General features: G+C 50.7%; 6 protein-coding genes and 2 non-coding genes across 8 annotated transcripts; 3 read left to right on the plus strand and 5 right to left on the minus strand.

Moving 5' to 3' along the window:
• Window positions 1–1,487: 1,487 nt before the first annotated feature.
• Window positions 1,488–4,248, plus strand: BO87DRAFT_448875 (OPT family oligopeptide transporter; the record flags this gene model as incomplete). Its single annotated transcript, XM_025628314.1, has 8 exons — window positions 1,488–1,793; window positions 1,857–2,417; window positions 2,470–2,586; window positions 2,643–2,924; window positions 2,974–3,237; window positions 3,284–3,461; window positions 3,522–3,811; window positions 3,885–4,248. The coding sequence occupies 8 exons, from the start codon at window positions 1,488–1,490 to the stop codon at window positions 4,218–4,220; spliced, it is 2,334 nt and encodes a 777-aa protein (XP_025474736.1). The 3' UTR covers window positions 4,221–4,248.
• A 658-nt stretch (window positions 4,249–4,906) lies between these two features.
• BO87DRAFT_194569 (uncharacterized protein) lies at window positions 4,907–5,999 on the minus strand. Its single transcript, XM_025618501.1, has 2 exons — window positions 5,380–5,999; window positions 4,907–5,305 (listed from the first exon to the last, which is right to left on the minus strand). Exons 1-2 carry the CDS (start codon window positions 5,741–5,743, stop codon window positions 4,914–4,916), a joined length of 756 nt encoding a protein of 251 aa, XP_025474737.1. The 5' UTR covers window positions 5,744–5,999; the 3' UTR covers window positions 4,907–4,913.
• Window positions 6,000–7,026: 1,027 nt separating this feature from the next.
• BO87DRAFT_194566 (uncharacterized protein) lies at window positions 7,027–7,947 on the minus strand. Its single transcript, XM_025618500.1, has one exon. The coding sequence runs from the start codon at window positions 7,776–7,778 to the stop codon at window positions 7,230–7,232; it is 549 nt and encodes a 182-aa protein (XP_025474738.1). The 5' UTR covers window positions 7,779–7,947; the 3' UTR covers window positions 7,027–7,229.
• Window positions 7,948–8,308: 361 nt separating this feature from the next.
• Window positions 8,309–8,381, minus strand: BO87DRAFT_t256. Its single transcript has one exon. It is a non-coding gene; the product is annotated as a tRNA-Lys (tRNA).
• Window positions 8,382–8,792: 411 nt separating this feature from the next.
• Window positions 8,793–10,202, minus strand: BO87DRAFT_401444 (uncharacterized protein; the record flags this gene model as incomplete). Its single annotated transcript, XM_025625608.1, has 8 exons — window positions 8,793–8,825; window positions 8,867–8,881; window positions 9,057–9,256; window positions 9,354–9,468; window positions 9,744–9,818; window positions 9,947–9,975; window positions 10,028–10,083; window positions 10,168–10,202. 8 exons carry the CDS (start codon window positions 10,200–10,202, stop codon window positions 8,793–8,795), a joined length of 558 nt encoding a protein of 185 aa, XP_025474739.1.
• A 396-nt stretch (window positions 10,203–10,598) lies between these two features.
• BO87DRAFT_320222 (uncharacterized protein) lies at window positions 10,599–11,198 on the plus strand (the record flags this gene model as incomplete). Its single annotated transcript, XM_025619885.1, has 1 exon — window positions 10,599–11,198. The coding sequence occupies one exon, from the start codon at window positions 10,599–10,601 to the stop codon at window positions 11,196–11,198; it is 600 nt and encodes a 199-aa protein (XP_025474740.1).
• Window positions 11,199–14,136: 2,938 nt separating this feature from the next.
• On the minus strand, window positions 14,137–14,209 carry BO87DRAFT_t255. The gene has a single exon. It is a non-coding gene; the product is annotated as a tRNA-Lys (tRNA).
• Window positions 14,210–14,594: 385 nt separating this feature from the next.
• BO87DRAFT_194633 (mitochondrial 54S ribosomal protein bL33m) lies at window positions 14,595–15,452 on the plus strand (the record flags this gene model as incomplete). Its single annotated transcript, XM_025618502.1, has 2 exons — window positions 14,595–14,706; window positions 14,837–15,452. Coding segments are annotated over 2 exons (282 nt in total), but the record flags the coding sequence as incomplete, so codon positions are not given.
• Between the last annotated feature and the right edge of the window lie 36 nt (window positions 15,453–15,488).

Below are 15,488 nucleotides of genomic sequence, written 5' to 3' on the forward strand. Positions count from 1 at the left end.
AAGTGCGGGTTGGAACTCTGTTCGTGTGGGCGATAACGGTTGGGGAAGTGTTTATCGGCAGGCAGATTGGGGCAGGCATTGGCTATCGATAGGATCGTCCCTCGTCGCTATCTGGCTTGGCATCTTATGCCTATTTCTATGTATGAGAAACATGATTGGCTTGCTCTATCTCAAAGTCGGATTAGCCGAAGTAGCCAGGCAGACACCAGGTGGACAACAAAGGTGGGGAGTGAAAATCTTCGACAAAAGCAGCACTGTAGGAAGTAGCAACCACGTGGGACACAGCAATTAGGGTCTCCATCGGAACGGCCAGGTTTCGGTCGGAAGTAACCCTGTGTGATGCTCAATGGATCGCTTTTCATTGGATGGATGTTCTCCTCGAGAGGGGACTATCGAATGGCGCAAGACCCTATCCCAATGGACAAATGGGTCAATGGTGGTCTGATACAGTACACCTGACCAATTCCATATTATTTCAGGGATTGAAATTGGCCAGCACACTATGAATCCTGGCTCGAGTGCCTTCGTCCATTTTCTTGAACAGGACAAAGGGTTGCACCAATCCTCCGCGCGAGAGAAGAACAGGGACCTGGGTCGCACTGGTGTCGCCACTAGCGCGGGGGTGTGCCACTTCGTTGAATGCATGGATGGCGAGCTGAGGTGTGCTGCAGGAGCTCCGTAGGAGTTCCGACGCCTGGAACGAATCCCCTTGACTCTTGTTTTCTCTTATCGTGCCCAGCATCGAACTTCCTCTGAACGGCAGACTCAACACCCCCTCTGCCTATCTGGATGCGCCTGTCACGCCCTAAGCCTTATCAACTCTTCTACCGGACCCCTCAATATATGCATGAATCTACTAGAGTGAAGGAATTCAGGGTAGCAATTGATGTACCAGGTACTGGATACCCCTGCACCCCTCGAAAATCAAAAGTGCCACATATTGCTTGGGGCGAAATTGCCGCTACGGAATGGCGTCAGCAGCACACGCGATGGCATCTCCAGCAGCCCTTCAAAGATTTTACAACACGCGCTACAGTTCATTCGGATGTAACTCGGATAGCCAGGTGACTTCCCGGTAGAATTACATGCTTTCGGTTCATTCCTGCACCAATGGTGGCCCGAAGGAGGGTGGACTAGCAGGTCGGTTATCTAAACTCGGTCCTTCGCTAGGTGAGGGGAACGACCGTCGATTGGAGGGCTCGGAAGCGTTCGAGAAGAAGCGAATCCACCGGCGCAGAGGCCGGAGCGTTGTGCATCCAACGACCCTCTCACTAAATTCCCCTAGCCCTGTCGCAGGGCCACCTCCCAGTCCCTTTTCAGCAAGATGGCTAATCGCCGTGGTTTGTGGTATCATCAATTCACTCGTGGCATGGCACCAATGGCAATTCACCCTTATCGGGGTGAGAATATAAAAAGACCCCTAGGGACCACCTTGTGGCAATGATTTCTCCTCCCCGTGCCTCTGGAAAAGTGAGCCCCCTGCCAACATGTCTGCAATCACGACCGGTGCAGCCCGAGAGGGTGACGGCGTTTCAATCCCCCACCCAGATGCTGTCGACGAGAAATCCGCTGTCACGGTGCTCGCTGGCAAAGAAGACCACAAGATCACCGGTGATGAGCTGAGCGGCGAAGAGGATCGCGAGAGCGAAGACGCCATTATCATCACTGGTGCAGACGCTGCCGCTCACCTGCTGCCACTCAGGGATGACTTCGACAGTGCATTGACATTTCGGAGTATCATTCTCGCCTCCGGTCTGGCGTGCTTCCAGGCGGTCATGAACCAAATCTACATGGTAGCACAAGACACCTTAGCCGTCGTGCAGATGTGTTGACACCCTGCTGACACCTGTCCACAGTTCAAACCTACTGCCGTCACCATTCAAGGAACTTTCATCGTCCTGATCGCTTACTTTGTCGGCAATGCCTGGGCCAGGTTCCTCCCTCGGGGAGACAAGTTTGAGGCTCGTTGGAGGGAGAATGGTGGTCAGGGAAAGCTTCCATGGCATATTAGGTGGATAAAGTTTGTGAATCCCGGACCGTGGACCCTGAAGGAGCACGCTATTTGCGCTATCACGGCCACATCTGCTTCCAATGCCTCTGCATCTTCGGAGGTATTTGCGGCGCAGAACCTCTTCTACAACATGCCCTTTAGTGCCGTCACTGTCATCTTCAGCACCATTTCGATCGGTCTGTTCGGTTATGGTCTTTGTGGCATTATGCGACCTATTGCCGTCTGGCATGTTGAGGCGGTCTACTGGAGTACACTTCCTACTGTCAAGACGCTTCAAGGGTTGCATTGGCAGCAGGTCAAGAACTCCAAGCCGCTCCGGTACTTCTGGTATGCCTTTACTGGCATGTCGCTGTATGAGATTATTCCTGCATACATATTCCCGTGGCTTAACTCCGTTTCTATTCCGGTACGTTGTTCATTCCACCTTTGGTGTGCAGGGTGTACTAACACAGCGCTAGTGTCTAGCTTCCCAGAAAGCAACCGGCAAAAAGGGTGCTGTACTCACCAATGTTTTCGGTGGAGCCACTACGAATGAAGGAATGGGTTTATTCTCTCTCAGCTTCGACTGGCAATATGTATGGATTATGGATGATTAGTCTATCAACAAATCGTCAAGACTGACTTATCGCAGATCACCTCGTTCCAAACCTCCCTTCCTCTCAAGCTCCAGCTTCACCAGGACATCGGCATCGCCTTCTGCTTCATCATCATGGTAGCCATATACTACGGAAACGGCTGGAACGCCCGATCCCTTCCATTCATGTCCACGGAGCTTCTCATGGCGAATGGTACCTCGTATCCAGTCTCCAGCGTCTTCCCTGACGGCGTGCTCGACAAATCTGCCTTGGCTACATACGGTATACCCAGACTAACTGGAACATTTGCATATGCTATGTTCATGGCCAACGCTGCTGTAAGTTCGCCAGAATTTTGTGCAAATTGATCCAGCTAACCTCTTCTAGATTGGAGCCCTCATCATGCACTGTATCATCTTCTGGGGCGGCGATATCAAGCGGGCATACCAGAGCGCCAGACAAGGTCGCTACGACGATCGTCACCACGAGCACATGGCCAAGCATTACAAGGAAACCCCGTGGTGGTGGTACGTTGCGGTGCTTGTCATCAGCTTTGTTCTCGGACTGGTGGTGGTTCTCAAGGAGAACATTACCCTTCCCGCCTGGGCATACATTGTCTCATTGATTGTCGGAATCATCATCTCGCCTTTTGTGAGTACCCCATAACCAACACTCTCACTCCCACTAACAAAGGCAGAGTACCATCCTCTACTCTCGCTACGGCAATGGAATCGCCACCAACAACCTCTCAAAGATGTTAGCAGGACTGATGCTCCCCGGGCGCCCCGTCGGGAACATGTACTTTGCAGCGTGGTCCCACAACGTGATCTCCAACGCAGTGAACCTATCCAACGACCTGAAGATGGGCGAATATCGTAAGCAGTCATCTCACGAACCCCCATATCCCTAGCACAAAGTCTAACCCATTGCAATAGTAAAAATCCCCCCACGAGTCATGTTCCTCACCCAAATCTACGGCACCATCCTGGGCGGTTTCATCAACTACGCCATCATGATCTCCATCGTGACCGGCAACAAAGCCCTCCTCTCCAACGGCAACGGCAACTCCTCCTGGAGCGGCGCCACCATGCAATCCTACAACACCAACGCCGCCTCCTGGGCTCTTGCCTCCTACCTCTACCGCTCCGGCACTCCCTACGCCATGGTTCCCATCGGTCTAGCCATCGGCGCCGCAGCTGTCGTCGCCCACCGTCTCTTCTACTACGTATGTCCATTCCCCCAATACCCCCATCTGTACACCCACCCCAACTAACCCATCTATCTATGAATGTATACAGTTCGTCCCCAAAATCCGCAACTTCGACGTCTCGGAAGTCAACATGCCGCAATTCATCCAATACGCAGGCTACATCCCCTACAACCAAACGCAAACATGCGTGCTCTTCAGCTGGGTCCTCTCAGGCCTCTTCGTGCAGTACTATCTGAGGAACTATCATCCGAGGATCTTTAAGGATTACTCGTATTTGATTACGGGTGCGTTTGATGGCGCTAGTTTGACCATCGTGTTTATTTTGTCCTTTGCGGTGTTTGGCGCTGCGGGTGTCGCGCATGATTTTCCCTCTTGGTGGGGGAATAATTCGAACGGGAATTATGATTGGTGTCCTGTTACTTAGATAACCTATGGGTATTGGGGGTGGGAAGGGTGGAAGCGGGGGAGGTAGTATGAGGGGTGAGGGAGGATGAGGGATGATGTGTGTCAATGTTCAAAACTCTACTCTGTCTTTTGTATGTAGTACATAATTTTCATAAGGGGGTGTTGATCAATGAATATATTTATATGGGTGGTTGAGGTTAGTTGATCGGAAGTAGCATTCCCCTAGATTAGAAGACTCGAGGTTTCAATTGTTCTTGTGGAGGTTGAAAGGGTGGCGTGGGATTATATTATATATTCCTCAGTTGGTTAGTATCTTGTTGACTTGGTCTCGATTTAACATTGAAGGGTATAGATATATAGAGTGATGAATATAAAGATTTATCTGGTGGTTATTTTCTCCTTAATGTCCAGTCCAGAAATAAAGACAGACAGACATGTTAACTCAAACATATCATCTTCACAAAAGGTCCAACTGAGACGGACCAACTCTTCAATTCGAAGATGCATATAACCAAGAAGAATTTCATCTTCAATAGTCCATAATATGTGCAGATTAACAATGTATGAAATTATCTGCATAGTTTCATCCTCGTAGCCGACCCGCGGCACCCTATCCCGACACATAAAAAAGATTATTTAACAGAAAGTACTAAGCAGTACCTCTACGAGGTCCGCTATATGCAAAATTCCCATCCCTAGAAATGCTCATTCATCACCGATACCCCGCCAACTCAGCTTTCGGACCATTATTCGAGGGTAATTCCACAGGCGCAGACTGGCCATCTAATTCGCTCGCTGGGGCGGAATATGGTTGCTGAGTCTGACTGTAGGCGTATGCCGAGTATTGAGGGCTAGGGTCCTGTGGTTGGAGATGCATCTGTGTTTGCGACTCCGGTCGTTGCTTATTGCGCCGTCGCAGGAAGTAGAAAAGAAGGCCGGCTATTGCTGCGACGCCGGCGACACCGCCGACGACGCCCCCGGCTATTGCGCCCGTGTTGGTGCTTGAGCCGGAACCGGTGGATGATGCTGCTGTGGTTGTTGCTGCTGATGCTGTGGCGGTTAATGCGGCTGTGGATGTGGGGGCTGAAGTTGCGGTTGAGGAGGCTAGGAGGAGTGGTTCCGTATGTTAGGGATGGATCTGATGGTATCTATCTATCTTGTAGTGTAGATTAACTCACTTGTTGCGATCAACTGCAAGGCGCTGTAACTGGCATTGCCCGGCGAGTCGGGGCTCAAGCAGCCCACCCAGTCTGTCCCCTTGAGTCTGAAGCCACTCTCGTCCTCGGTGCAGCAGAAATATCCATCGTAGTCGTACATATTCCAGGAGCTATTGGCGCAGGTGGCAGGTTTGATCTCGGAAGTGCAGTCCGTCCAAGTCGGACAGCAGACATTGTTCTGAATCGAGTACTCTTTTCCGGGACATTTGGACCCGGACGGGCAGCAAGCGTGCCAGGTTTCCCATGTTCGTCCGCATCCGACTTCGTCGCTTAGACATGAATTATTGCGGCGAATGGCGTAGCCTTTGATGTCCGAGGTAGACATGGTGGTAGTAGGTTTAATGAATGGCACTGGCACTGGCACTGGATCTGCGTAGGGGACGGTAAAGGGCCGAGGCAAGGCGCATTCTCGGGGCCGAAAGGATGAGAGAAGAACTTCGAGGAAGTAAGGGGACGAGGCTGATTATTTTGTCGAATGCGCGCGGACCTGCTTGTCAGACGCATCTCGCTTATTCAGCTCCTCGGGTTTGCAAAAAGTGATCCTGATTCCTGGGGGGCCCTTAGCTTGCTCTAGTTTGATTGGGATCATCTGCTTTTAGGTAGAGATACGAACGGGCACGGGGCTTGGATGTTTTCTGTGCCGATCAGGGTCCACAGTGCGGGATGGAGTGTGTGTTGGTTCGCCCATTTGCAGAGTTTTGCTTTATCTGATAACGGGGGGTTGCTGTCAATTGCACGTGTATAAATAACTCCGGTCGACATGATTCAAGGTAGTTAAAGTAGATGACTGCTGGGTTATGCTGAAGGTGGAGGGTTGGAAGTCAGTGTTAGACACTGTATGAGGAGTCTGATGGACAGCACACTGCGGAGGAGCGGCAGGGCAGGTAAGCAGAACGTGCGATTTTATCACCTGGTGTGTGTGTGTGTAACTCGAGGACTTGAAAGTCATTTGCTGCCATACTGCAAGCAATTTGATATTTGCACTTCGTTTACTTTTGATTGCTGCCATCGAGCAATGACCGATATTTGTTGAGCAGTAAATCTTCCTCTGTAACAACACAGTTATCTAAGCTTACAACTCACCGACTCATGTGGGCTAGACAAGCCCCACTTTGAACGATCATGAAGCCAATTATGATCCGAGTTGGAATGGAGGCACGGCAACATCCCTGAAAAGGGACCACGTCCGTGCACAATGGGTCGTCCCGCTTTTCCCCGTTTGGCATCGCATTGTCCGAGAGGAGGCTCTTTAAAATTTGCTGGATAACGAATCCACCGGATGAGGAGGCGAAACAGCTATGCGGAACATATACGTTTGTCTCACTATCCATCGGTGACAGGCTACCTTTCTCGCTCGTCTCTGATTCGTTATACTGGTATGGATGCTGAGTATGAGCGGATAACATGTCCGTTCATCGTAACGTTGGTTCGACAGAGGATGTGTACTCTCAGTTCACCTGGTTATATCTCCCTGACGGTTGTGAGTTAATCAGATGCCTGTGCTATGATGGCAGTTTTTCTGGGCGCCGGGATGCCGTGGTAAATGCCAGTCAATAGAGCAGTACGACTTCGAGAAACTGCCGGGAAGCGGTACGGGATGTGGATAAACGGGTATCGACGCAGTCCACTTGCATGTAACTCAGCGTCCCAAGGTGGATCATTCTCTGCTTTGTTGAAGAGCGCTCAAGGACACCATCGGGATATCTGAGCTGGCAGCCCGTATATGCCTCATTCATCCAGGCTACCGATCGCAAACACTTGTTCAACATACTCGTCTCGGTAAAAGGCTGCACCCGGCAGTACGGGTAACATCAGGCTGACTGCAAGGATCTATGTAGATGTTGGTCTCTCACCAGCCGTCTCCTAACCCGGATAGTAACAAGGAATTCGGATGGCGCTATGGATAAGTTGTGATGCATGCCTCGATACCAACTCACAAGGCATAGCCGGGACACAGACCAGCAATGAATGTAGCTGGCTAGGTGGGACGGTCTGAATGACCAGGATATAGACGGTGGCCTGCCTTGGGTCGTGGTACAGGTCTGAGCCTCCACCCCGAGATGGTCAACGTTGGAGAGGGTACTGATGCTGAGTCTGGAGCTGGGATGTGTGCACCACTGATACGCATGTGTAACTCGCCTCTGCGTGCTCGAGTTTAAGGGATCTGTGTCTGTGTTGCTCTTGCACGGCAACTCGATCTCTGGACTTTCCAAGTTTGGACACTCGCGGATGGTCATTGCGGCTGTAGCATTGTCCCCGTTGAGCCTACAAGCCTTGCCGCTGGGTGAGCTTGTATAACCACGGGATGGTCGAGGCTTCCTAGATATTCGGGGACATTGGTCCTGGTTTGTTACACGCATAGGTCCCAAGCTCTTGCGCAATTTGGTAAGTCGGAGCTGGCAGGTAACTGAGTCGGGATACAGCTTGATCACCGAAATGGGTGACGTATGTCCAACCTCCAGGAATGGTCATATCCTTCAGAGACATTGTTTTTGACAATTTATCGTAACACTGGCTGATGTCGTCATTGTTGGGGCTGTGTATCCTTGAGAAGCTTGTCGACTAGCTGTGGGTGATTGGGTATGCATTCAGCCGCTGGACTAGGTATGCAGCCTTATGGGGAGGAAAGGGACTGCTACGCCACACAGCGTCAATTCCAGCCACTTCGATATCAAAATTGATGATGGGGAAGACGCAATTTATTCGCACACATGTGAAAGTGCAAGGATACCCAATGATCTATTTCCGAGTCGGCTCCTGTTTCCAGCGTAAGGCTGAGAAGCTGCGATGATTGGGTAAGTGGATCCGGTGGAGCGACTGAAGCTTCCGAACCAAAAATTTTCCAGTGGCATCACCCACCACATGCGAATCTTCATAATGCAAAAAGAAAAGCCCAACGCGGGGCTCGAACCCGCAGCCTTGAGATTAAGAGTCTCACGCTCTACCGATTGAGCTAGCCGGGCTAGTTCGGTGAAGGACACATTCTGTACACGGTATAAGACGGCGACAGCATCTACAATTCCTGTTACGATTACTATCAGATGGGCGATTCGACCCTCTTTGCACTGTTGTCAATGAAAGGTATGGGGAAGGTTGGCGCCTAATGAGTGGCAATCGCAAGGCAGACTTCCATATTGAGCATGGTGGGTACGCCCATCATGAGACAAGCTATCCCGGGCTTCACCAACATTCGTTATATATATCCGCCGTAAGCATTGGCTCTCCCGGACGTGTCCAACTGACAACCGTACCCAGTGAATAGACGCGCTGGAGCCTAGTAGGCTGAGGGACCGTGGTCTGGGATGCAAAAAAGCCGCAGGGTGGACACCATGCGCATGCTCGTCATGCCCGTTGCGCCATTATCGGTCGGACGTTCACAAGGCAGTCCCAAGGGACTGGTACGGTTGCTGTAGCCTGAGAAAGCGAGGGATTTGGTGGACAGTAGTACAGCAAGAACGGAGAGCTGAAACGAGAACGAGCCTCCGAAAAACTGGCGTCACCGCGATAGGACACGAGGTGACGATCCTCCCTCGCGCGCGTCAAGCGAAACGAAAAGATAGAACCGATCGGACGGTCGATCAGTGATGGAAGGCATAGAACCATCAGCACTTGCAGGATGCATGATCTCACGCAGATACCTCGTGGGTTGAACTGTGGCTGTAGCGCCGGAGTGGCAGAAAGGAACGCTCTCGGCCAGTCATCCTGTGGCTGAGGCGCAGCAGGGTATCGAGACACATGGTCTCGATGACTTCATGGCTGCTAGCGTAAGGGGTAGTCTGGGGCTCAGACATCTCCTTACCACGAAGTTGGCGATCATGGGGCTGCTCGTATTGGATCGCTGGGGAAACAGGTTCGAAACACCTATTCTTAGCCGGTCGCGATCGAGGCAAAAATAGAATAGAAGCGATCGAGAGAAAGCCAATATTGTAGGTTACCAACAGAATGGAACCGAACCATCTCTCGTCTCAGATAATGCGGGTCAAAGGAGAGAGCGGCTGCATGGCTAATGAGCATTGGCATGGACATGGGAGAGTTAACGCGTGAAACGGACTACCGCAACGATGGATACTGACCAACAATGGGCGGAGGTGAGATGGGGATGCTGACGGTCCCTGAAAGACGGGCGGATTATGGTGTCATGAACTAGGGGAGTTCGTGTTGAGAGACCAGAGAGGAGGAAAGGTGGCTACTACTGGCGTGCGGCTTAGTTTCTAGACACGAGGAGTCAAGCCACAGTTGGGCTGGCCACATCTTGAAGAGCACTTCATCATCGAACTTTAACCCGATGACTCGACCCTTCCCCGACCCTAAAACAGGTATAGTACTCCCCTCCTGGACTGGTTGAGTCGGTCATTGCTAACTGTATTGTGTCTAGTGTGTCCACTCGCCATGACCATCGTCTCCCCGAATGGAGTCACAGGGACTGGTTAGTCTGACAGGAGGGGGTTGCTTGGGACCAAGTTAGGGCCAATCATGAAAGCGGGTGAGGAGCGAACGGGTTGCAACAGGCGCCGGACCAACAACAAACTAGATACAAGTTAAGAGGATCAGCACTGCCTGCTTTGCACCAGCCACACTCCCCATGTCTAGTACTAGTACCACTACACACTAGTCCCAAGTCGTCCTGAGGCAGGCTCCCGTTGAGCCTTAGCAGTCACCCGCAGGCTGCCATTCCCTCCACCACAGTTTCTTACTGTTTGCTAAATTCTGAAAAAAAGAAATTCAGAATAAATCTCCTTGTTGCTAAACTTTTTTAGTCTCTCCGCCTGTGACCCATTCGTCATGGCTGCTCTAGCGCCCCCGGGACCACTGTCTCTCTGCTCTAACATTCACTGTATGCCAATCATGGATGCCTTCCATCCTTTTCAACTATATAACTTCCCTCTCCCACCCCCCCATTAACCTACCCCCCCCCATTCACTTATTCACTACACACCTCACTCAAACATCCATACATATAATCCACCAAGAGACTTCTACATCTCTACTACTCACAACTTCATCGCGCTTGAACAAGCCCAAACTACCTTGTTATAGTCCTCGTGATCCATCCGCCAGTCACGCTGTCGCCCTCCAAGTCTCTCCGTTTCTGGCCCCCCTTCTACTACTCCATTCAGGAGACTCTTCGAATTGAAAGACCTCGTTATTGTACTCGAACGCCCCTCCGTCGTTCAGCAACCATGCCTGCTCCCATCGAGCAGCCCTCCGAGCCCGTCGTGCTCGTGCGCGACCCCGAGGACGATGAGAGCTACGTGATCTCTGCCTACGAAGGCCACGCCGACCACTGCACTCGATGCGCAGACCCGATGACCGCGTACGAAGAGAAGCGCTCGCTCTGCAAGCGTGGTGCCCAGTATGCCCGCGACGTGACCGAATACCTCCGCAGCAAGAACGGAAAGATCTACTCCGTTGTTGACCTTGAGCGCAACCGATCCACCCTGGTCAGGGTGCCCCTGAAGTGCGTCGCTGTTCGCCAGCTGCTCCTAGCAATCGAAAATGGTCTGCGTGTGAACACCAGGGAGGAAGTCACCGCTCGCGAGCGGCCGATAATCAGCCATGAACCAGCCCCTGTCCGCCGGACTGCCACTCAGGAGGATGTGGCCTGCACTGCAATCATTGAGCGAGAGCCACGCTCTCTGAGGCGTCACCGGGTCATCGTCTACACCTCTCCGCGGAGCTCTCCCAGCCGTGGGTCTCTGTATGAGGCCGACGCCGCTGACCGCATTGCGCGTGTCAACCGGTCCTCGCGCATCTACCGGCCGAGCGACTACTACCGCTGAGGGACATGAGCAGAGCTTCTGATGCATTCATTAAGGTTTCACGCATGCGCAATTGTGGATATTTCTGCGGTGCAGACAAGTCACCATTATTATCACCGACCCGGCCCCGTCGCAGCAAAGGCTAGACCAGCCTGCGACACTGGCACGAGCCAGACCCATGTCCGATAGTAGCCAGCTTATCTATGGGTCCTCGGGGATATTTATACCCCGCCTAGAGATTGGCTACATCCTTGTTGGAGGAACTGGATTCCTTGCTTACTGTTCTGTTACCGACCTGCTGTCTGATTCTATCCTATCCTGTTTGGGGTGAAGACGAGGAAACGAACGAAAGGAACAAAAACAGGCGAAAACACAAAAATCACCCACCAAAAAAAAAAGAAACGAAAGCAAAGGAGGAATTTCCTTCACTGTTGAGCAACCAGGCTTCAATCTGCACACTGCAGCTCTGACTCACTCCTACTCCAAGTGGTCAGCGGGCACACCCACCATCCGATGGCTGCAGCTCACCTGCATGCAGTCCGTCCCCCGACCGATGATCCACCCGGATCATCCCCTTCCCCTCATTTGGTCTTTTTCATCGGGGACTCGAACGAGTTACACCCACTATTTCCTTTGTCTTTGCAATGATTCGTGCTTACGCGTCCAATAAGTGATGCTGTATTTTAATCTGGAATTTATTTGACTATTGCCAAGTGGTCTTTCTGCAAGTCTCACTCTTCTGCAACGTAGCCAACCAACTCTTAACTCCCGTTACTCTGCATGTGCATAGACAGCCTCATTTGTCTGCCTAGTGCCTAGCCAGTTAGCCACATAATTTCGTACTATCCTCTCCTATACTATCATCCTACTATACCCTCCCTCGGCACTGCGGCTCTATCCCTGTTCCCCCTCCCCTTAGCAGCCAGCCAGCAGCCTCTAACATTCACCCGCGCAAAGTTTATTTCTCATCGTGCATTTCTTATACCCCGGTACACCGTACATGAACATACATTGCGAGTGAATGAGTGAGTGAGTCATGCCAGTCAATCTACCCTATTGGCTCGACCTACTAGTAGACTCTGCACTAATCCTTGCCCCAGATGCATACTACCACTACTCTTCTGAATCATGAAAATAGCACTGCACATGAAACTCCCACCACAACACAAACAAAAAACCTTATTTCCACAACATATGTACTAAGCCAGGAGGCTGGTAATTATTACCCATTTAGTTAGCTAGTTAGTTATTAGGTATCGCACCGTTTAAATCCAACCCGCTACGTGGTTCCTCTGTCACTGTACCCTGTGGATCAGAGTCCCCACTGCGGGTACTCCACCGGCTCTGGCCTCGACTCGAAGTCTGGGTAGTAGGGTACATAGTGGAGACTGGTGTCTATACTTAGTGGGTATGTAGTGTATGCCACAGTGACAGCAAGTGAGTGTCTGTATATGTAGTGAGTGGGTACTATGTACGTATACGTAGTGAGTAAGATGGTGGTGGTGGTAGTGGTGGTACTTTTGCTTCCGGCCGGATCAGCGGGTGCTAGCCCGGGTGCTAGTATAGCAACTGTTGTGGATCACATTAATACGGACGGGATGGGATGCTGTTCCTGTAGTTAGGTACTTCGGGGGTAGTAGTATGGGGCCGTTGGGCAGGTACTGCGACTATCTAGATACTTACTAGTCAGTGCCAGTTAGTGAGAGCTTGCTGTGTCTGTGCTGTACGTAGCTAGCTAGCTAGCTAGCAACAACTACTAAATATAGTTGTCTTCGGCAGTTGAGATGGCTATTACCGGGGTGTGCTAATACCCCTTTGGGTTATTGTGGATAGCTTCAAGCCCAATATCTATTGATCATTGGCAGGAACTAATGTATACGTCTATCGGGGAAGAATAGAGATGGGGTAATTCTCCGAAGAAACCTACTAGGAGCTATAGCACGGCCCGGGGTTAGGCTAGCTCATCATCATCAACATTGCTGGTTTGGTTCTGAAACCTGAAACCTGGCTAGTTGGCTAGAGTGGAGATGTAACTGCTGTCCAGACTCTGGACTGGTGAGATCGACGTCTGTAATCGGGTGATTTAGCTATGTTATTCATGGGGAGATGTCTGTGCGTTAGTCTAGAGTGGTCTATGATGATCATAATAGTAGTTGATAATGGACTGAATAGGTAGGTTGCTGAAGAATGGGGATCCACTCGGATGTATATTTTGTTGGAATAGGATATGTGCATCTAGGTCCATGGGACAACAAGTACATTATCACACCATCGTACGTGAGTTTGTAGTATGCTGTCAGACTGTCTGGACACTTGCTTGTGGGTCAATGGTTGGATAGGCGCATGTGTTATACTTCATGCTGTGTATTGGGTGGAGAGAGAAGCCGACAATGGTATCGAGGTAGCATTGAACATAGCATTTGAGATGTGGCTGGTGACCTTGAAGACAGACGGACAGGTTCCGAGGTGAATTCAGGGCTGCACTATGTGACTGACCACTGTGGTAGCGTAGCATGGGTAAAAGGTACTGGGATTTCTTAGATGCCCTAGCCAGCTAACAAGGAGCATCAAAGTCTATGTAGTAGAGTTCTCGAATGTTACAGCAAAGAGTCCCTCAGTAAGAAATGCGCTGAGACGCTCATGCGGCAGAATATTACGAAAAGTGTATTGCCGGAAAAGAGTTATTGGACTCATTGATGTCGTGCCTGAGTTGAGCATGAAACAATTGAGTAGCGGATTCATCATGATATCTACATATCAATGTTATTGGGTGAAGGGTAAACGATATTTCGACAGGAGTGTAGTCGACCCTTTCATCGAGGCCATCCGTATCCACGCAAATCCCATGCCATGCAATGGACATCCAAAAAAAAAAAAAAAAAAAAAAAAAAAGGTGGCCCCACAGGTAGCGGATGGCTCTGGATCCAAGGAAGCCAACAGTAAAAAAAGAAAAAAAGAAAGCCCAACGCGGGGCTCGAACCCGCAGCCTTGAGATTAAGAGTCTCACGCTCTACCGATTGAGCTAGCCGGGCTAGTTCGGTGAAAGAAGCATTTCTATTTTGATATACAGCCCAGGAACACTATCACTGCTTTCCACACTCGGGTCCAGCTTTCCATTCCTCGAACACAGTATGTCCAGGTGATCTACTTTGGATGTCAGTCGAGCCGGTGTTAACACACCATCACGCTTGCCGGCCCATCTCATCCCTTTCATTCGCCGGCTGGCATTTCACCAGAAATTCAAAGTTGACCCTAAGTATAGGCGACATTGATCGCGCAAAAATAAATCAGCAGTTCTCCAAGTATCCAAGGTATCCCCAAGCACGTGCAGTCACATGACCCACCCAACTATAATCCACCACTAACCCACCATCCCCAATCAGGAAACACTCCAATCACGTGCCCGCATCCCAATCCAATCCTCCAAACTTCTCCGGCGCAACTCCGCAAGTCCCTCGACTCGACGCCCAGGCAATCCACTCCCTCAAGCTTAATCTCCCCCAAAAGCCCCTCAAAATGGCTAAGAAAGGTGCGTTAACACATTCCCCATGACTCTACCCCTGCGCCGATTTCCCATAAAGCTCGACTGCACCCGCAGTAACACTGCGGAAACCCACGTATGATGATGGACGATAACTGACAAAGATGGCATCATACAGTCAAGTCGCGCACTATCACCGTGCGTCTCATCTCCATGGCCATGACCGGTTTCTATCGCACGATGATCCGTCCCCGTACGCACCGCCCGCTCAGTATGCTCAAGTACGATCCCGTCGTGAAGAAGAAGGTCCTGTTTTTGGAGGCTACGAAGGGTGGTCGGAATAAATAAATTTCCTGAAAGTTTCGACGCTTTGGTTTTTTTTATTCGGTGGTTTCGTTTCGAATACCTGCACGGGCGGACGGTGTCCATATATCTCGATCGCTGGGAGAGTGTGTGGTTAGAGGCAACTTCTGACGATAGTTGCGCTTCGCTTCACTTCGGCTTCTTTTCTACGGTTAACCGCTACGAGACGACTTGCGAAATACCGATACCAATACCGATACCGTATCTACAGGCTGGATTTGGGATGAGCCATCACAGGATCTTTTTATCGATATGAGACGATCATGTATATTAGACGGTGCAGCGGCGAGGATGGTCGTGGAGGCTGGATCATAACGACAGGCTTCCGTGGACGTTCGAGTTGTGTATCTTTTTCGGTGTTATATTGTGGCGTTTAGAGCAAGACATTTTGGGTTGAATCAATCTTCATTTATCAATTTATTTGCGTTTATGCATATAACATTATTTCGAAAGCTTCAGGCATTCTG

This window comes from Aspergillus neoniger (assembly GCF_003184625.1).
Source record: "Aspergillus neoniger CBS 115656 unplaced genomic scaffold BO87scaffold_51, whole genome shotgun sequence".
NCBI lineage: Eukaryota > Fungi > Ascomycota > Eurotiomycetes > Eurotiales > Aspergillaceae > Aspergillus > Aspergillus neoniger.

Coding starts and splice junctions, on each gene's coding strand:
- BO87DRAFT_194566 (XM_025618500.1), bottom strand. CDS start 7,778: ATGCGTGTAACAAACCAGGACCAATGTCCCCGAATATCTAGGAAGCCT.
- BO87DRAFT_194569 (XM_025618501.1), bottom strand. CDS start 5,743: ATGTCTACCTCGGACATCAAAGGCTACGCCATTCGCCGCAATAATTCA. Junction 5,306..5,379: donor CTTGCAGTTGATCGCAACAA/GTGAGTTAATCT, acceptor CACTCCTCCTAG/CCTCCTCAACCGCAACTTCA.